The 22,537-nt window shown below is 34.7% G+C and overlaps 1 protein-coding gene across 1 annotated transcript; it reads right to left on the reverse strand.

Moving 5' to 3' along the window:
- Positions 1 to 1,226: 1,226 nt before the first annotated feature.
- Positions 1,227 to 3,699, reverse strand: LOC143575516 (proteasome subunit beta type-4-like). The gene is made up of 6 exons (XM_077059869.1): positions 3,655 to 3,699; positions 3,380 to 3,456; positions 2,878 to 3,007; positions 1,804 to 1,963; positions 1,531 to 1,716; positions 1,227 to 1,411 (listed from the first exon to the last, which is right to left on the reverse strand). Exons 1-6 carry the CDS (start codon positions 3,696 to 3,698, stop codon positions 1,298 to 1,300), a joined length of 711 nt encoding a protein of 236 aa, XP_076915984.1. The 5' UTR covers position 3,699; the 3' UTR covers positions 1,227 to 1,297.
- Between the last annotated feature and the right edge of the window lie 18,838 nt (positions 3,700 to 22,537).

Consider the following 22,537-nt stretch of genomic DNA (forward strand, 5'->3'; position numbering starts at 1 on the left):
CTAACGGAAAAAAATGATAAGTAGATAAAATAATTATAATAAATAGTTGTATTAGTAGTAAAAATAAGCAATAATAGTAACAAAAACAAATTAACTAAGTAGGTAAGGTTATGACCCAAAGACATATTTCTAGACCAAAACTATATCATCTCCAAAGTCCTTAACTTTAATTCTACGTCTTCAAGAAGTTCTATCATCAACCATATCCTTATAGAGATGCATGTTTATCAAATCATGCCTAACCGTCTCATCCCAAGTCAATTTAGGTATACCTTTACCCCTCATGCCTTCTATAGTAATTTTTTCTACTTATCTAACAAGAGCGGTCGTTTGTCTTCTCTTCACATGTCCAAATCACCTCAACCTCCCCTCCCTTATCTGATATATTAGCTACCCATCAATCTCCCACTATACGTCTGTCATTCTTAATTAACAATGTCGACGGCCACGATCGGTGACTTCATATACATTAATTTTTTTATTTTTATTTATATTATTTTTTATTAAGATCAAAAACCCATAAAAACAATATTCAAAAATAACAATCATAAATTCATAACTCAAAATATAAATTGAAACAAAAAGGGTAAAAAAAACTAAAATGTTTTATTCATTGTAAAAAAAAAAAAAAGATTTCAACGAATTCACTTAAAATCTTCTACATTTTGAAAGGATTTGAAATTCCTTTATTTAAAGGAATTGAATTCTAATTCCTTAACAACTGAACACAAATTAAGATTCTAATTCCAACGAAACAAGCACGCCATGTCATGAGATTTTAATTCCTTTGAATTCCTATGAATTCTGTTAAACGAGCGCGCCCACAAATTGTCGAATTCTGTAAAATAAGCACGCCCATTCTTATAAACAACAGATGGGATTAGACCTTTTCTTATAAACAACGCGTCATGTTCGCCCGATGTAAATATTTTAAACAATCTTAACAAGGTAGGTTACTTGTATAAGTATGCTTTGAACACAGTTATCCATAAGTGAGATCATAATCAAACCTGAAAGGTTAACATGTGCGATCTAGACAAATTTGAGTTACGAACTAGATAAAATGTTTTCTCGAGAGCGTCAATTCACACACAACAGCACGGTGTAAAAAAAGGACAATGTACCGGCCACCAAATTAAAGCCGCGTCAACAAAAACACAGCAAAACACGATATCACACCAAATCCCAACAGATTTAAACATAAACAGAGAGCGAGTTCACTGGAATTTAAAATCAACAAAGGTATCCATAGAAAACATTAAAACATCATGATAACATGTTTTCGGACCATATTGAGTTACCATGATCCTGTTGCACCAACTGTCGGATTCTCAAAAGCAGCAAAATTCCAGAAAGTCTTGAGAGAGTAAGGCTGGGAGACAGTCAAACCTTCCTCCGTGATCTTTGCTATCTGTAATTTCATATATCATCATTATTCAGGTTATGATCAAAGAGACAACAACTAAATATGAAATTATAAGTCAACTGAATTAAAAGACTATACTATAATATAATAATAATTGCAATCACCTGAAGCTTGTTGACAGCAGACCTATCACGGTATAAAAGGTTGCGCATACATTTTTCCAATAACTTCACACCCTCCTCAAAAGTCAAATCTGCCCTCCACTCCTCACGAAGTATTGGGCGTGCAAGATGATTTCCAAATCCAGTTGCAACATGATCGTCCTCAAAATGAACACCAATCATGCTGACCTGCACATAATTTAATCACCAATTAATAACCAAAACCAAACTTCTAACAGATTCAAATATTGCAAAAGTGATGAGAGAAAGGCCTACCGATCCAAGATACTTGTGCCCATTTTTAACACCACCAATTATAAGTGAATTCCATAATGGATCAAACTTGTTGCGGCGGTTGTACATTACTCGAGTTAGATAATTGTGCACCTCTTTAGGGCCAAGTGAGTTACCATCATCCCACATATTGTCATGCAAACTGTTGTATAAAGTAGCAATCATTGTTTAAAACACTTACAGGTTCAAACTTTCATTTAGACTAAAAGCAATTTAGATCTATTTATTTGTAAATGGATTGAATCAGATTATGTTTTTATCTCTAACCGGTTAAATAGGTTATATCAAAAAGCATTAGCTTAAAAGGAAACAGACCAAGCCAGTCAAAAGTAGATCAGTAAATGAACCGAACGTTCAGTGAGCCATTCGATGGGAAATTCATGTATGTTCGATTATTTAACAAACTGAATGAACATGAGCACATGTGTCGTTCGTATATTTACCTTCGTGAGTGTTTGCGTTCGTTCATTTCAATTTGTTACGTTTGTTTAAGTTCATTTGCTTACTTAACATATTCATTTCAATTCATTCAAAACTATGTTCCCTTCAATTATGTTTGTTTCTTTAAGTTTGTGAAGCGTTCGTTTACACTGTTAAAGATCATGCATAAACAAACACGAACACGCTCGTTTTCCTAATCAACAAACACGAACAAGAAGGCCATGTTCGTTTAATTGTCCGTGTTCGGTCGTTTGTTTGGTTAAAGTTGAACAAACGAACACAAACATGTTCGTTCGTGTTCGTTCGGTTTGGTTGCAGGCCTAATCAAAGTCACCAAAATTGTATTTTTATGCATAAAACCTCCTTACTGAAAAGTTATATTACTATTGAAATAGAGTTATGTTTGTAATCATGTGCGACAAAACTAAATCACCAACTATACATCAAAGAAATTTTTAATATTTGACAAGCGGTATTTGGGTGATTGGGTCATGCCAATCCAAACTCATTTTATTACCGGCGCCCATTTTGACACATTAATTTTTCATCTTTATTTAAAAAATCACTATGGGCTATAATCAAAGCAATTTAGAAATATGTAGCAAAGATACTTACATGAGTTCATCAAGGTATTTTAGAATTTCTTGGAAATCACTGATTTCACCACTCGCACCAATAAGAGAATGTTTGCCCACTTGCTTCAATCGGTCCACACTCTTATAGCGAATGGTAGATCCATATGACCCTGTGAGTGCATAACAGTATTACCAGAATTCAACACAGATGATTCACATTACTTATAAAAAGTTTGTTGTTTAAGAATTATCTTAACCAGTAATTCAAATACATGTAATCACTTTACTCTGCATACTCTGTTTGGTTGCTAGTAACTTTGAACAAAATAATTAGATATACTCTATAGCACGTACTATTTACTGTAACAGAAGCATAAACATATATTCACACACAGAGAATAAAAAGAGTCATTGAATAAAACTTATATGCACACAACAAATGCACATGGTTGAAGCTAAATCAGCAAACAAACAACTTTGAAAGTCAATTTCATCAGTAAAAGAATTTAACAAAAGTCTGAGGTTATGGAGCATAAACAAACCTCCCATGTCAGCAGCCATGAGAATACCATCCTTGTATTTGATCCCAATGACAGACGTACCAGTCACATACGGGTACCTGTTTCAAAAACCAGTCATCCTTCTCTTAGCACCATGATCCCTAATTAACAATAAGAGCTAATTCAACATAATGACATATGTTTATGCTTGGTATTATTATCAACTTAACTAATTGTTCAACATGTTTGATGATGAAGTGAGTAAGATAATAGAATAGAATAAAATAGAGGTGATTAGTAAGTAAGTAAGTACATACTGAGTCCTCTGAGAATCTCCTTCTGAGCTCAATAAAGTATCCATCACCTGAGGCTGCTGCATAAACCACAAGTCAAATTACAAATATTATTTAGTTTCCAAGCATATCGGCATACGTTGAAGAGATTAGAAGCTCTAAATAACATATCTGTAAACCCTAATTAACCTAATTATTATGAGAACAACAGCTGCATTACAATCTACACCAAGGCTGCTTAGAGAAAAAGGAACCTATTGAATTCAATCGAGATCATAACTAACACTGTTACGAAAGCAAAATATATACCTAAATTAGTTAAGCTAATACTCTCTTAATGAATGATAGACATAATTTAAATTAGGGATCTCGAGTGAGTGAAGTATAAGTATAAGCGAAAGAAAGCACGACAAGGTTTATTTACCTTTGTTGTAATGGCGTTGTAACAGAGATGATGATGAAGACGCTGCAATTGCTGTTTGTTTGTTTGTTAATTCCACCGACGAGAAAGAAAGAGAGCGAGCTCAATAATATTAATAGTAATAATAACAATGTGTTTCGTTCTCTCCAAGAGAAGAGAGAGAGAGACAAAATTGCAAAGCCTACCCCTAACTTTGGTAGCTTGCCGCTTGGGGCTTTCACTAGGACGGGGAATACCAGTGAAATGAAAAAAAATGGTGTTTGGTTGCTCAATGGAATGGAATCATCCATTACACATGGAATCCCATTCCATCAAAACCATTTCTTCCCGCCCCCCTTCTTTTTTTTCATTTCATTCCTCCTTCACCCTACTTTGTCAACAACACTACCACCTAACAACTACCACCACCACTACCATTCGCACCACCACCAACTCCGCTGACAGCACCGCCACCATCGCCACCACCACCACCATTTTCGTCGCTGGAGCTACCAACGTCGCCATTGTAGGGGTTTTTTTTTTTGGGTTAAAATGTATTTTGAGATATGAGTTTTTTTATTATTTCTATTTCATTTCTACAATTTTTTTGGATACCAAACAATAAAAATTAATAATTGATTTCATTCCTATAGATTAACCAAATAAGACAAAGGAATGGTAATAATCCATTTCATTCACTTGTCCATTCCATTCCTTCTCCCATTCCATTCCCCCTTCATTCCATTACCTCCAACCAAACATACCCTAGGTGTTAATCGTCTTTGATTGGCGGTGGAGGTGCATATATCGGGTTTTTTCAAATACCCGGGTTCGGGTATGGAACCGGGTTCAGGTATGACCGGGTATTGGAAAATCAGGTATTGGCAATACCCGGGTCGGGTTCGGGTCCGGGTATTGTCTCTAAAAACCATACCCTATGCATCGGGTTCGGGTCGGGTATAGAACCGGGTATTCTAAAACCGGGTATTTGAATACCCTATTTTCGGGTATTGAATAAACCCTATTTTCAGGTTTTTTTTGGGTTTTTTTGTGCTTTTCCACGGGTGTTTTTTGGTTATAGATTGGATTTTCTAAGAGGTTTCACTTTTTATGGGTATTTTCGGGTATTTTTCAGGTATTTTTTGGGTAATTTCGGATATAAATCGGGTATTTAAAAAACCCAGTTTCGGGTGTTGGAGAAACCCAGTTCTGGGTATGGACCCGGTTCCGGTTTTTGGGTATTACCGGGTATAAATCGGGTCCGATTTCGGGTACGGGTTTTGGTACTGAAATGCATACCATATCCGTACCCTACGGGTAGGGTTGGGTACATGTATCAAAAACCCAGGTATTAAAAAAACCGGTTCCAGGTATTTTTTTCGGGTCCGGTTCCGGGTTCAGGTTTTTTGTGCACCTCTAATTGGCGGGTTAAAATGTGCATCCATATTGTTATTTGTGTTTTTAACCATAAAACCCTCACACACACGACTTCAAGTACTCCTCGATGGCAAATTCGCTATGTGGTTGAAGACAAAGGTTGTAGAAAACTAAAAGGAGGATGAATAGCCCTTCTTAATTTTAGTTTGTTTAAGAATGGTAATACCTTTGTTAAACTCTTTTCACCACACACTAATATTAATGCAATAAGTAAAGAGTTTAAGGGATAGAGATGGCACATCTGATTTGTAGAGGTTCAAATGAACGTTAACTAATTCACTCTAGTCCTCTTCTTAATCCTTCGATCGAGCGTTTTCTTGATTAATCGTCTCCCTAAACGGTAGGCATCACCAAATACAATGTTTCACTGGTCCAAGGTACCGATCACATTCTTCAACGCACTTTGTCAAGATAGTGTATATTTGCAACCAATATAACATTATATCAAGATAGTATTCCCCTCTGAAATCATCAATACAATCACTAGAACAACCTCTAGTGATGCCCCCTTCAATAATACAAGAATGATGAGAGGTAATGTAGCACTTGCTATTCTTTGATCTTAATCTCACCTCTTCTTTAATGCTTGAATGATGTTTGTAATCAATAAAGATATTATATGTATGTGTAAATGTGATTTTGTAGAATAAATGGGTGGGTAAGGCTGAGGGGTGTGGAGCGCGAGAGGGGGCGCGTGAGCCCATGCGCTCGCGCCCCGGGGCGCGAGCACCACACCACCGAGGCGCGAGAGGGGCGCGAAAGGGGCGCGAGCACGCAGACCAAGGCGGGCGCAAGGCCAGTCACGGCTGAAAATGGGCGTAAAGTGGGCTTGGGAATGCGTGCAGAGCCGTTGTGGCTTAGAAATAGAGCCGTTGGCTCTTTAAGTTTATTAAAAAAAAAAAATTTTTCTCTATATAAACCAATATCACATACCACACCCAAAATCACATAAAATACTTACCACAACCTCAAAAAAACCCAAAATCACCCCATCTTCCAAACCTTTTTTTAAAAACATGGCTGGAAATTGGTACCCAAACCTAGATTCAGATTACAGTTACGACGATTTATGGTCGGCACCGGACCAACCGATGTTTTATTCGGGGTCGCAACAATCATCCGGCTTTCAACCATCCAACATACAACCGTCTCCTAACTTTGTTGTTCCGGAGACACAAGAACCAGAAGGTGAAGCTGCGGGACAAAGAAGACGCGTCCACCGGAAAAAACAAGTTGCAACGGACGGGTCGGGTTCGGCTTCGACTGGAAGGACGAAACGGAAAACCACTCCGTGGTCATCGGATGAGAAGGAAGCCCTGTGTCGGGCTTGGATAGTCATTTCTGAGGATCGGCGTTGCGATAATTGTTTTAACGTTTTTAAAAATGATTTTTAATAAAAAAGTTAAATAAAAAAATTAAATGACTTACAAATTTATTTATGCATTTTGCAGCGGACTACCAAAAGAGCAAGGTCTTTTGGACAAAGGTTAGGGAGACGTTCTATTCGCTCGTTGGGAGTACAGAGCGGAACGCCGATATGATTTCGGGTCGGTGGACCGAAATCAGAAAATTTGTCGGCTTGTTTACTAATCTGTTCAACAGGAACGCCGGTCGTATGAGACCAAGTGGCAGTGACGATTTGGCGGTTTATAATTTCACTGTCGAAGAGTGGAAGCAGGAGTGCCTGCGGAGGTATGGGACGGTGAAGACGTGGGACGTTGTAAAGGTGTGGGAGAGGTTGAGAAGGTGTTCTAAGTGGGTTGAGCTGGTGGCGCCGGACCTTGATGCGGAAGTAGGGCCGAAACGGACTAAAACTAGTTCGTCTGGAGCGTATAGCACTTCCGCCGGGTCGGATTGCCGGGTTGGATTCGACCTAAACGTTGCGGGGGAGGAAACGTCTTCACCGCCGAGGAGGCGGCCATTGGGAAGGGACGCCAGGGGGAAAAAACCGGCTGAGGGGGAAGCCGTAAACATCACCGATCTTGTTGAATCCCTCAATAAATTCAACAAAACCATGGAGGCGGTCTCTAATGACAAAAAGGAAAAAAAAAAGAATGAGAGATTTGGACTTCCTTACAAGAGACTTCAGTAACCTAAATCCGGTCGACCAAATGCTGATGGAAAAACAAAAGGAACGTATCCGGAAGAGGTTGATCGAAGAAGACCAAGCCGAAGAATAAGAATAATGTTTTTTTTAGTACTTTAATTTTTTTTTAGATATTAATGTGTTTTTTTAATTAATGTGTGTTTTTTTAAATAATTTATGAGTTTTTTTGATAATACGTTTTTTTAATACATTTATAAAAAAAAAAAAAAAAAACCGCTCGCGCCCCCTCTCGCGCCCCTCCACGCCAGGGCCCGGGGCGCGAGCACCACTACCAACACCCATCTTATCAAGTTTCTCTCTCTGCCACACGTCACAATATTATTGGCTGGAGCCCCCACTCGCGCCCCCCACACCCCTCAGCCTAATAAGGTTGCACAAGTCTTCTATAACATTTGAAATGGGTTGTATAGTTTCTGTTACCGAGGACGTCCAGCCCACTTCTTTTTGAGCTTTGTGAATGTGAACGTTATGAGATGCCATTTTCCACATTTGTCCTTTTAATGAAGATTTGTCAGATGCCTCTTAGTGTCATAATCACTAAGCTTAGACCTTGCACTATATACGTGTTACACTATACATTCCTTTCATGCATTTGAGTTAACCATGCCCATCTAAGTCAAGTATTATAGGTAGATTTGGATAAAATACATTTCTTAAGTGGAATTATTCTTTTAAAAATTATTTGATATGCAAATAACATTTATTTAAACAATTGTTTTTAAATAGTTTTATAAATATAAAGCTCTCTTGTAGTTGTCTGTATCATCTTCATTCTTTGATGTTAATTTTTCATTTAACACTTTGTTGTCTTAATCATACTTGTTTAATGACTAAAGATGATTAATCAAGAGTTTAGAAACATGCATGCGACATATAACATTATTGATGAACAGATAATATTTCAAATCACATTTGTTTAATTAATAATTATCAAAACCATTATAATTAATTAAAGTTTAAACCATTAATTTCCCCAACAAAGGTGAATAGTGAATAGGAAATGAGCTATAGTCTTTGAAAGCATGCACGTGGTGCTTATTTAATGCCATAAAGGAACCTTTAATTTTTTAAGTTTGCACGCGTGAGTTGGAGGTTGAGAGTTTTATGAAGTCTGGTGGTTGTTCGAGTTCACTGTCAAGGCATCAATGTCATTTGCTAATTTATTTTTTAGACAAAATGGCAAAAGACGTCATTTACGTTTGATCTGATTTTCATTAGACGTCCTTTAATGAAAGAAATAACAAAAGGCATAACTCATGTTTCAAATTTGTTTCACGTTACGTCCTTTGTCACTAATCCAGTTAAATTTTTTTGTTAAATCTGGCCATGTGCCTTGTACACGAGGGTAGTATTGTCATTTTATGTATTTAATTAATAATTAAAACTAAAAGATAATATATATATATATATATATATATATATATATATATATATATATATATATATATGTAACTCTCTCTCTCTCTCTCTTTGCCTGATTCATTTCCTGCAAATAATATCTAATCAAGAAAACCATGGAAACCTGCAAATCCACTTCCACCGCCGTCGCCTCCATTTTCTCCGACGCCCCCAGTTCATAACCACAAAACCTATTATCATATATCTGAACAAGTCAAATCGAAGCTCCAGCCACTCGAAAACCCTAACCCTTGGTTCTTCAAACGCAACTCTCCATTCCAAAATCAGTGGTTGTCATAACCCAGCTAGCCCTTCACTGAAATCCAAATCTGCCAGTCTTTTTAGTTGCCGGAACCGAGTAGAGACGGGGGTTGGGTCCAATCGACGTGTTTGATTTCACACCCGCTGTCACACCCCAACTTAAGGCGGAAATGACGGGGCGTGATCCGATTGCTCACAGCTCGAGTATACTATCATAATATAAATGTGACAATATCTATTTAATTATTTTATTTCAAATGTGCACACAATATTCAAATACAATAATACAATTCAAATAAATATATACAATCATTTAAATTAAAGTTTGTCTTCAATATAACCCTAAGGTCTTTCTAAGTGTCCATACTTCAACTTCAAGCAACCTACATATGCGTAGAAAATGGAGTTTTGTCAACAAACATGTTGAGTGAGTTTATCACCAATTTTTTACACTACAAAATAATGTTAATATAATAAATAAGCAAAACGTAATAAATGTGGTAATAAAATCAAACCATAAACAAATAGATTGTCGATTAAACCATTGCCAAGCGAATCAGGCGCCGGTAAATCAACCATAAGCATATAAAAATAAGACCGTTGCCAAGCGAATCGGGTGGTGGTCAATAAGAATGAGAACCCTCTCCAAGGGGATATGTCAAGCGAATCAATGCAATAACACATAAGCACATAACAAGTAGATTTGATTAATCACAAACAATTACACGTTTGCTATTTTGATATGTATGTATATATAGATATGTATATATAGTATTATATACGCATATGTCCCAAAAACGTTTATGAAAATCGAGTAAAATAGGGGAATGATAAAACTCACCTGATTGATTAAGTCAAACGGGAATGAATACGACAAGAAACGATAATCACACTCCTCGAGAATTACCGACAAGAATCCTAATTAAATAATATAATATTATGAATGAATTAATAATGATGTAATACGTTTAATGAATTTAGGATTTCGATATGATTTGAGTTATATTTATGATTGGGTATTTTATGGATTGAACGATTGATCTCTACGGATTATTGTTATTATGTAATTATAAAAATCATTGGTTATCGTATAATCGAACTTACAAAAAAATTAGTTTAAATTCATAAATGTGAGTTGAGATCTATTATAATAATAACCGTTTAATTATATAATTTATCAAAAAATTTATATCTTTAAATCTTTAATGAAATTCGATGGTAAGTATATAATTAACACCTTTAATACGTTTATTATAATTTTTATTTATAACGAATTATATATATATATATATATATATATATCAATATATATACAATACATATATAATTACAAGCAAATTTCTAAAGACGTGTTAACGACAAGCAAATTCAATATTGGTTTTGATTGTAACAAAATAATGATGGTTAATTATTAATAAAATATGCATATGTATATATACACACACACACTTACATATATAAAAACTTGTAACGAGATTAATTACCAAGACACGAAACTTCTTATCTTTATGATGTCAGGTAAATAAAATATTGTTTATTTAATATTTATTATTACTTATAATATATTATAAATAATTAAAATAAGTTAAAACCATTGAATAACAAAAAAACCAAAAAATAGGGCCGGCCGGGACTTGAACTCGCACCTATGGCCGGCTTACAGGGGAACACACTCAGTTAGTTTAAATCTGTAAACTGTTTGATATATACATAAACAGTTAAAACCCAATTTGAACATAAACCCTAATTAGGAAATCGATCAATCCGTTTAAGAGTTTGATTAATTAATGTTAGGGTTAACGAGTAGTACATCACGACGATCTTAACCATATAACTTAATACCTGATACGATGTTTAAATCCAATTGAGATCGACAGAGCCGACAAAGCAATCAACGAACAGGGTATATGCAGCCTCCTATAATCCAATCAACCATGGGGCTTCAGATCGCGCTGGTATTAGGGAGGTGCAGGCACGAGGAATTGAATTATGAACGACTCTAGGTTATAAAATAGATTTTAGGTTAAGGTGATTCGTTTAATAAGTCAATTCGTATCCTTCTGTGATCTTGTTTTTTAATTAAGTGTGACGGTTAGGACGATAATGGCAAGAACAATCAAAATCAAGATTCAATTCCGAGTTTAGATCGTTATTTGAGGCTCAAGTAATCTAAACGGGTCAGATTTGGGTATACGGGTCATGGGTTACGGGTTGGGTAAATGGGTTATGAAGGCGATATATAAAACTTACATTTTAGTCCTTGGAGAATTGTTGTGGATACAATAGAGGTTAAAGTTTTTATTTGGGCCAAATATGTACATTTTTGAAAGTTTAAATATATTTTAAATGAATATATTTATATAAATATAATTTGTATTGAAATTCCTCGATAAACGTGCCATTTTTAGTGATAAATTGAACGGGTTAAGTAACAGGTTTGAATCTATACGTGAAAAAAAAACCGAGTTGTTACACCCGCCATGAAAACGACGTGTTTCCGGCAGCTCCAATCGGAAAACGTCAAGCCTGCTACAAGGTAGTCTTATTCAATCGTATTTGTGTTCTCCGGCGTGGATGATCTTGCCCCCTGTGCAAGCCGGATCAGATCTGATGCACGACCGCCACCATTTAAGACGATCTGAAACCGCTTGTTTGTGTAATTAAATCCGATGCTCACCAGAAAACCAATTATGATAGTGATTGGTTGGATGGTGATGATGATGGGGAGGGGATGGTGATGGTGGATGGCAGATGTGTGTGTGAGAGAGAGATGGGTTATTTGTATTTTTTTTATTTTATTGAAAAAAAAGTATTTTTTCAAAAGGTCAAATGTTTAGTCTAATTACACAAACAGTTGTTAAAGGGGTACAATGATCACACTGCCCTCATGTGCAAGGCACATGACCATATTTAACAAGAAAAATTAACTGGGTTAGTGACAAATGACGTATCGTGAAACAAATTTGAAACATGAGTTATGCTGGTGTGCTTAAAGTAGTTTAATATTATTAACTAAAATTACGCTAATCTAAACACTAAGTAATAAATTCTAGACTCTTAACTTAACTAAAACTACTAACCGGCAAGTGAACAGGTCGACTCTAGTACAGCTAAGTAAGTCTGGATATCGAACCCACGAGACTCTTTAAATTACGTAAACTAGCTAAATTAGACTCAACTACAGACGCGACTATTTATTTATTATTATTGGGGGGTTTTACTAAAAACTAATATTAAATTAATCACTAAGACTTAAAGATGACTCAAATTAGACTTAATTCAAATGATGACAAGCAACCACCTAGGCTAGAATCCCCTAAGTTTCAGTTATCAATTAACCGGGAAAATGTTTAGTTATGGAACTAGGATCGTAAAATAGACGCTTAAAAGAAAACCCGAACAGGACCTCTGACCCTTCTCAAGAAGACACATATGGGTTTCTAATAAGTTTTAACACTCACCGGTATTAAAAATCAAGTTTCCTTACGGTCGCCTAATTAATTACAAACTAGTTCCTTTATACGAAATCCTACCTTACAGCGTGGAAATCAAAGGCAGTCTAATATATTCAATTGACTCGATAGGCAAAGTTAATCAATCAAACCTAGACGGACTCCTTATGAAGAACTAAATCTAGCAATCCTGATCAACAAAGACCTATCAATAACCTAGCACCTTACAACTATTTAGGTTAGCAGCACACTTAGGTTTATTTGATTAAATAATATTATTCCTATGATCTTATTCGAAATCAATCATAAAATAGTCAAAAACACAAAGTAGATTACCTAATAGCAACCTATCATAATGATAAACAAAACTCAAGGCAACTATGGAATAATAAAACTTAATTAAACAACCTCAAGCAAACATACGCATCAACTCAATATAATTAAACATTTTACTAGTTCATAAAACCGTAACGATAAATAAAACCCAAGTCAAATCAAACATTAACAGAGGTTCATCATAAGCCCAGGCAGTCTAACGGTTTAGCCAACAACCATACTTAAGAACAAAAGGTAATAAATAGGTTCAAACAATAAATTCAAGGTGAAAATAATATATTCAAACCGAATAATAATATTGTTTGGATGAGTAGGTATTGAACCCGGACACTCTCTACTTGAATCAACGGGTTTCTTTCTCTTTTTCCTGCGTCTAACTTTTTGTCTCCGTCCCCCTCAATTGGCGGCTGTAGGAATATATATATATAATTGAAAACCCCAAAATCCTACGTGTCGCGATGTTGTCACTCCCCCCTTTTATGGAAGCCACCAGATTGCTTGATTTTTAAATGGAGACCTCTCATTGATTTAACCCAAATTCATGAGTATGGGTCTTACCAAAACCAGATAGCTTTTAAATGGGTTATAACATCTCATTAAATTAAAAATTAATCTTACCAATTATTTGATAGGAAAATCCTATAAAATAGGGATGTACTAAAATTTAATATCCAATTTAAAAATTAAAAGATATTATTTATAATCAATAAACAATTTTATAGTAAAAAACATAAGCGGGTCATGGGTCACAAAATCCAGATAGCTTTTAAACGGGTTATAGCATATCATTTTTTTATGAAACCCTTTCATCATCAAACCCTAAGTATATTATTAACTTCTTATAATAAAGAAAATTAAAATCCAAAAAGTAAATATTAAAAAACAAAAAATGTAAAACAACTATTCTCTCAAGCCATCAGAGTGCTTTATTTGTAAATGAAAGTTTCTCACACATTTGACTCGAATTCACAGGTAAAGGTCTCACCAAACCCATATAGCTCTTAAATGGGTTATAACATCTCATTATATCAAAAATTAATCTCATCGAATATTTGATATGAAAATCCTATAAAATAGAGATATACTAAAAATTAATATCCTATTTTATTTAAAGAAGATATTATTTATAATTAAAAATCAATTTTATAATAAAGAAAATAAATGGGTAATGGGTATCATCAAACCCATATAACTTTTAAACCGGATTATAACATATCATTTATTTGTGAAACTATTTCATCATCAAACCACAAGTATATTAATTATTAATTTTCTTACAATAAATAAAATTAAAATCCAAATATATATATATAAATATTGAAAACGAATAATGTAAAACAACCCCCGTAATACGGGGGATAAAATCTAGTGTGTGTGTGTGTGTGTGTGTATATTGTTCCAATTCCCCTTTACTTTGTTCACCGACTTCGTTTTACATTTAACAGCCCAATGGAGTTAATACACCAACATATTAATCATGGGCCCCCACTGAAGAAACACTGGTTCAAACTGGATAGTCCGATCTGATGTTCCCACAGATAAGAGTATACTGAAGCACTATGAGAACAGATCCAAGCTAGTGCCTGCAAAACAGAACACCGTTGAGTCTCGTTACGGGAAGGACAGAGTGGGGGGTCTTCCCGTAACCACCCTCCTGCATAAGAATCAGTACTGTATTTTGATCGGAAATAATACGAGTACCGGTATATTGCGTAAGTCTTGAGAGTGTGAATGAATACCTTGAAGAGGTGATCTTCGTATTTATAGCCGAAGATGGGGGAAGGTGATTGGTGGAGTTGTCACTATCAATTTATTTACTCTCTACTTGAATGGACACGTGTCGAGCCTTTATTGGATGTGACAGCCTGGACCGTTTATGGGGTAGCCATTATCTGTGCACGTCGTAGGATGGCTATTACGTGTCCAGGTGTCATCTTTCTATTGGTCGATGTCGCTATCAAGAGGTATTAGGGGAATCTTCTAGAAATATTTTGTTACAACTGCTCTTCCATATCACGTGGGGGATCATACGCGTGATGAGCCCCTTATATTGCTTGTGGGTTCCTCCCGCGGATGCCCATTGGTAATCCGCGGGTTATAGTTGGAGATCCGCGAAACATGTCTTGGGGTGTGGGTGGCTTTGCCAGCCCACGTGTTCCTTGCGCGGGTGTATTATCAGTAATCCGCGGGTCGGATTGTGGATCCGCGGGTAGCTTTACTACCCTACCTTTATACCCACAATCTAATTAAGTAGCAACTAAATGTGAGCCCGTATTTCATTTATTTATTTTCTTACTCTGCCCGATCTTGAATCTTTTAACTTTGCTTAACACTTCATTTTACATTGCATAGTGGATACTGCCATCTCATAGTTTCTCAACGTGCCAGACTCCAACCAATATTCACATCTTTTGCCATCTTAACTCAAGCTTCAAAGCCTTAGTGAAATTCCAAACAATAATTAATTCTTATTATTGATTAATAGATTAAACTATGTTCATTAAAATAAGATTGATTTGGAATTTAGATATGTTTAACGTGACATCTAACACTAATAATCAAAATAATAACAGACAATTCACTTCACTCAATGATCTCAAATTTAGTACAAATTACTCTATTTTAGCTCTTATTCTCTAGAAACCATTAAACTTACATATGAACCAATTAAAAATAATATTTAATAAAAACATGGCTCAAAAATACTTAAAAGTAGGGAATATTTATATATTAATACATATATTTAGACCATATCATATGTCTTTTGCTATTTCTTTCATTAAAGGATGTCTAATGAAAATCAGGTCAAACGTAAAGGACGTCTTTTGCCATTTTGTTTATTTTTTATTAAATTTTCTTTTGAGAAATTCTAAATATATAGTTTTGTGTCATGTGTTTGTTCATTTGAAACCCGTATGACTTTCGATGGTGATTGAATATTCTCTCTTTGTGAGTTAGGACTTAGGAGTCTACTCCTTTGTAGCATTCTTGTGATCTTTTAATGAAAATTTAAATACAGTTTTTTTTTTTTTTTGTAAATTATTCATGTTGTGATGAAATGCATTGGGGTTTGTTTTTATATGTTTCTAGGAGTATTATATCCGTCATGCGGATGGCTCCCCTATCAACACTCCACGCTGAGGGAGAGGAAGAAAGAGTTATCAGGTGTCTTGAGGTCAGGCAAAATCCTGTTTTGACTTAGGTTGTTCAAAACTGAACCAGTTCTGGCTAAAAATCCAGTTTATCTGACCTCCAATGCATATTTGAAATGGTCTGGGTCATGATTAGCTGACTCGCTAGCAATTGGTCATTTTTTGTACAATTTTTTTTTATAAATAATTACATTTTAATTATGATTACAGTTATAATCTAAATTTTTCACTGGCACGTGTACATTAAAAATAGACTTGGGACGACTTCAGTTGTTTACTCTTTTAGAGATTTAGTAGATTGTTTTTAATTTGCCCCTTTGATATAGCACACCCACTATTGTATTCAAATAAATGATAAATGTATATAACCATCTAAGTTGCATGATTGAAAACAATTTTAAAATTATTATCACAATAACATACATTTTGCAATCCGTCTTAATTATTTATAGCTCGATAATCTCACGGGTGACATTGGTGATAAAGGGTCTTAGCCTAGAGCTATGTGCAAAAGACCCTGGCGGACTGCTTTCAGAAGTAGCACAAATCCTACAGGAAAACGGGTTATCAGTGTCGAGAGCGGGTGTTACAACTGTCAGGGAACAAGCCATGAACATATTCTATGTAAGAGATACTTCTGGGAATCCAGTAGATATGAAAACTATTGAATAACTCAGAAAGAAAATAAGGCACACAATAATGCTTAATGTTAAGAGATCTCCTTTGACTTCAAACTCGACCATGTCCCAGGCAAGTAATAAACCTAGCTTTTCGTTTGGGAGCTTATTTGAATGCTTTTTGCCTTCTTGACACTTTGTTGATGGATATGTGTTTCATATTTGTATAGAATAATGATCACCCGCTATATTCTTTTTTGTGGCTAGTGGTGATAGTGAAGGCGGCTATGGTGTTGATGGCAATGGGCGATTCAGTGGTCGTTGGTGTGTCGGCGGTAGCGCTTGTAGTGGAGTGGTGGGGGTGATGGTGACACCGGTGGTGTGGTGGAGACAAACTAATATTTATATTATAGTTGCCTAAATCCAACACATTACGCAGTTAGTCTAATTTGCGTTCGCTTTGACTTATTAACTAATTTAAATTGACCCAAATCAACCCGATAAGGTGACTCGAATAAATTGATTTATAAATCACAGTTGCCCAAATCCAACACATTATATAAAGAGTGGGTCAAGATTACCACAAATATAAATATCTTAAAACTCAAAAGTCTCAAATTCAAGCGAACGAGCTACCTACATCACAAACCCAAATATACAAGCGTGTGAGCTACAATTAGGGATATATGACGTTTACAATCTTAGTCTCACATCTTATTAAAAAATTGTGCCCCATACTAGTTGGATACGTGATTGATTACTCAATTTTTGTCAACAACAATATTACGTTGGTTAACCATAGTTTTAACGATAGCTATTAGAGTTAATTTATTTTTCTTTCTGCTTAATCATTTATGAAAAAAAAAATCATTATATAATTTAATATTTTTTTACTAAATATTAAAGAATAAATTAATTTTCATATCATTATATAAACTCGTGTAGTCGTGTTATAGGTGCCAACGATTTTTTCTTAAATAATATTAGAACTTCAGTTAATCAAAATAAATAAATGTACAAAATAAAAGGAGTTAATTTAATAGTGAAATAAATTATGATCCCTGTACCTCTAATTGGAGCAAAATTATGGATTTAGTACTTTTTTAACACTTTATATTTTATGAGCTTAGACTTCGTACCTTAAAGAATAAGTTATGAGGAAGAAGAACAAGGGGCAGACTATAATATGAAACAAATCAACAATACAACAAAGGGGAACGAACACCTACAGTAATATGAAACAGATACTGAAGCTGAATTGGATTCATTCAAATAATATCAATTTACAAGTTTTTGGAATTTATAACTTCATCTGTCTCAGTTTGCTGACAGATTCTACATTTTGGATTTGCTTTATGTTCTTCCCAACAAATGATATTTTTGTCCGATTTGGCTTCTGATGGGTCTGAATTTGAATTTTTGTTACTCTGTAATCGATTTATGTTCGTATGTTATTCACTATGATAATGGAGGTAGAAGAAAGTAACTAAATAAGGGTATTTTTGTAAAGTTAAAGCATTCCATTGGAATGTTTAAAATTCCATCACATTACAGATGAGAAGGATTGTTAAATACTCCATTCCAGTTTCTTTCATTTTTGAACCAAACAAAATTTGAAATGGAATTAACTCAAATTTCAATCCAATTCCAATTCCAATTCCTATGGATTCTTTGAACCAAACGGGGCCTAAGAATCTTCCTTTGCAAACGAAAGATCATCATCATTTTCTTTTTTTGGGATTTTTCTTGTGGGTGGGTTTTCTTTGGATTATCACTTGGATAGTCAATTTTATGAGCTAGAAATCAGGTCTCATCTTCAATAGGTTGTCTCATGTACCAAACAATATCATAATCATCATCATTCATCAGAAACTTAGTAATCATTTGGGTAGTCAATTGATTCACTCAAACCATCACCGATTGTTGCACAACCAGATGCTAAGTCAGAAGTGTCCTCCGTAATTTTTTTATCTACAGAGAACCAATTGCCTCCTACAAGGCTTTTCCATCTATTTGATCAAGGATCAGATTGAAGTATCTGTCAATCTGATAACTTATATGAATAAATACACAGCTATTTATCACAAATTAGTTGCTTAGTGTGAAAAGTCTGAAATGCACTTACTTCAAACAGGAGAAACAATTGTAGCTAAGCCTTGTGGACAGAAATGGGAAAAAATTAAGTGAAACTGTTAATTTGTCCCAACCACAAGGAAGAACACCGTATTTAACTCTAGATAATTGTATAAATGTTTTGCACCTCGTCTATGTGATGCACCTTCGCCTTGGCTTCGGGGACCGTATCAACTCGGTGTCCCTTGCTCTTTTTGAACCGTGCCTGTTTGTATCTCTTTAGGTACATTTGCTCTTTGAACTTTAATTCTACAGAAATTCATATATTTAAGGAAATAATTTTTTTATAATATAGGTTTGGTATTGTATTGTTTTGTTTTGTTTTTGAAATTCAAACAATATATGGTTCAATCTTTTATCTTGTATTAAAACAATCTATGGATTAGGTCATTCTTTGGTTCTAACTTCTAACATTTTTTGGATTGATCACATACGTCATAGTATAGCGATGCTGCAATTCTGCGCATTAGTCCAAGAACAAATAAAAACACATCACATATTGTTAATTTATAAAATCAGACATGCGCACACATATTATAAAGCACTCTACCGAACTTCCTATGACCAAAATTTATTCTTGCTTAGACTTCATGGTTTTTCTCGTGTTTGTTTATACTTTGTAACTAATTAGATGATTGTCTATGATACAATAATTAGAATTTTTGTTTCATATGATTTTGCTCTTCTGCTTAGGTGATCCTTTGATCGTTTTGGTTCTTCAGATCATGGGAGATTTTTGCTTATTGTGCATCATAAGTTTCAAGCTTTTGGATGTTTTACATGCATAAAAATAAATATTGTCAAAATCACTAGGGTGGGTATGGGTGTGTAAAAATGGGTCTGTGTCAGGTCGAATTTTATTTATTTATTTTTGTTTTTGAGAGTTTCTAAAATTTGAAAATATTTGTGTTAAATATTATTATACAATCTTTATTGTAATACAGTGATATTAATATGATAATTATCCAAAATGGGTTTTAATAGGAAAAAAAAAGGTAACGTAAGCGTTGTGTGGTGCAGGATGCGGTGGCTATGGTGCAGGAAATAAGTGATGCTGAAGCTGCATGTCGGAAACTGGTGCAAGAATCATATGCAAAGGGCAGTTCTGACAACATTAGTTGTATTGTTGTTCGTTTCGAGAAACATTGATACATCAATGTTCTCGAATTACATAGATATAGATATCGTTGATCTAACCTTGTTACCTGTTGTTCTTACAACTTTAGAGCTACACCCTTGTTTTTTAAATTGCTTATATATCAAACTTCTAAACTAGGTTTTGGTTTTACAGTCTACAAGTACCCATGTATGCAAGTTTCGATTGTAAATTGTGTCCGGGTTGGCAGGCTGAATTAATCAACCCGAATGCCACAGCCCATATAGTTGTTTGTGTCAAAAACTTAGCGCGCAAACATTTAAAGTATGTAACTCGAAACAGAACATGTGAATTGGGTTGGTAGCTTGTAAAAAGTAGGTTAAATGAAGTTTAGCCAACCTAAACATATCTAAACATGACTCGTTTAACTAAACGTGTCAATCAAAATGCGACTGGATATTATTTGTTTATTATCCCTTAAAATCACAATTATTATATTTTGTCGCGCTTGGGTTAAAATTGACGGCTCCAAAGCAATATTTAAACAATTCAAGCTAAAATACATGCAAGTGGACTTGTGATGTTCTAATACAAAATAAAGAGGTGGTGAATTTGGATCTTTGTGGATCGACACCAATTATGTCACTTTTATAGATGACTGACTACCCACATGTGGTTTTATCCACCTAAAGCAAAATCAAACCTTTTTAATGTTTTGATGGCCTTTTTACCCTTTGTGACTACACAATTTGAATGCAAAGCTAAGATTTTCCAAAGTGATAGTAGAACAGAGTTCACTAACAATTGAGTTCAACAACTCTTTCAACATAACATTCATCATCGTCTTTCGTGTCTTACACACCTCAACATATTGGTTGAGTTGAACGTAAGCATAGTCATATAACAGAAATGGCTCTTGCTTTGTTATTTTAACTTTCGACCACCAACGTTATGGGTAGATGCGTTTATATCGACACTTACATAATTAATCGTCTACCCACTCCTGTTCTTGAAAATAAGACTCCTTTTGAGATGTTAATTTATCAAGTTCTATCTTATGTCAATTTTAGAAATTTTGGTTGCTGGGTTTTTCCTTATCTAAGGGATTATACTCCTCACAAACTTGCATCAAGGAGCGCCTTGTGTATTTTTATTGGTTATAACTTGGAGAAATAAAGATTATAAGCATTTAGATCCGTCTAGCTTGTGAGTTTATATCACCCGACAAGCTCAGTTTAATGCATTGTAGTTCCATTAGTCGATGAAGCCAAGCCAAACATGTGTTCTCCCACTTTGATGATATCCCTTATTGAACTTCTATGAATCTCAAACCTTCCTTAACTAACCCTAAACAAAATCCAATGCTAAAATATGCACCCATTCACCTATCTCACCGTCACAAATATTAACCAACTCCTTTGTTCCCTCGCACTGATTCCGCGACAAATCCTCCCTCATCCAACTTAACCACCAAACATAGGTTTAATTTAAGTAGTTTCGACGTATGCATTACAAATTTTAAACATTAATAAGATAGTCAACTATATAACCGTAGTAAGGGAGAAAACGCTCCATAATTGTCTTTTATATAATTTAAAACCATAATTAAAATTTGTTTGCAGAATTATATAGTTCTTTATTTAAATGATTTCAATGACAAACGTGCTTCGTATTTGTATAAATGATATGTCTCTAAATTATGTTTTCGCATTTGTATGTTGGTTTGTTATCATTATTTTAGATGTAATACTTGGAATAATTGAGTTTCATCTTTGATCGATCTCAAGAGTCCTTATTTTTATGCAAAGGTACATATGATAAATAGTTTGTTTATTTGAAATTAAAAGAAAGACAAATATTTGTTACCTAATATTGAAAAAAAATAAAAACTTAGCCTCCAAGTAAACCTTAATATAATAATGGTTGTAAATTGGACGGGACTTATGAAAACCGTTGCCTATATAAATAAGGCAAACACGAAGTCTTCTCTCATCACCACAATATTCGCCTCCTCCTTGAAACCCTAGTCGTAAAATTTCTTCAATTCAGAGGCGATTATTATTAAATAAACAGCAGGTTTGATAGCTTATTGCGACTACCATCATTATTATTTATTAGTGTTGTTTTTTCCTCTCGTAATTATATTATGCTTGTTTATCCATCATATTATCATCAACCTCTTCGGATGATTTTGGATTATCATGTTAGGGTTAGGGTTTAGATTTTGGAGTCGATGGAAGTTTTTGTTGATTGTTGGATAGGGTTAGGGTTTGGGTCGGGGTTGGAGTTATCAGTGGATCATATTATTATACGCCGGCTTTCAACAGATTCGGTGGAACTTTGTGTTGACTGTTGGATAAGGTTAGGGTTCGGGTGAGGGTTGGGGATATCACTCGATAGTACTTTCAACAAATTCGGTGGAAGTTTGTGATAAAACGCTGGATTTGATCGGTCTTCTGGAACGATTGGATTATGCGATTGTAGTTTTGTAACCTGATGATCAGCAGCTGATTTATGG

This window comes from Bidens hawaiensis, unplaced genomic scaffold (genome assembly GCF_021521415.1).
Source record: "Bidens hawaiensis isolate Kalapana, Puna unplaced genomic scaffold, B.hawaiensis_p1.1 tig00027530_1, whole genome shotgun sequence".
Taxonomy (NCBI): domain Eukaryota; kingdom Viridiplantae; phylum Streptophyta; class Magnoliopsida; order Asterales; family Asteraceae; genus Bidens; species Bidens hawaiensis.

Bases quoted from the DNA above. Each gene is read 5' to 3' on its own strand.
- LOC143575516 (XM_077059869.1), bottom strand. From the start codon at position 3,698: ATGGATACTTTATTGAGCTCAGAAGGAGATTCTCAGAGGACTCA. The intron at 1,717-1,803 runs GTAGGCCTTTCT...AATTATGTGCAG, and splicing joins GGCACAAGTATCTTGGATCG to GTCAGCATGATTGGTGTTCA. The intron at 1,412-1,530 runs GTGATTGCAATT...ATGAAATTACAG, and splicing joins CTGCTGTCAACAAGCTTCAG to ATAGCAAAGATCACGGAGGA.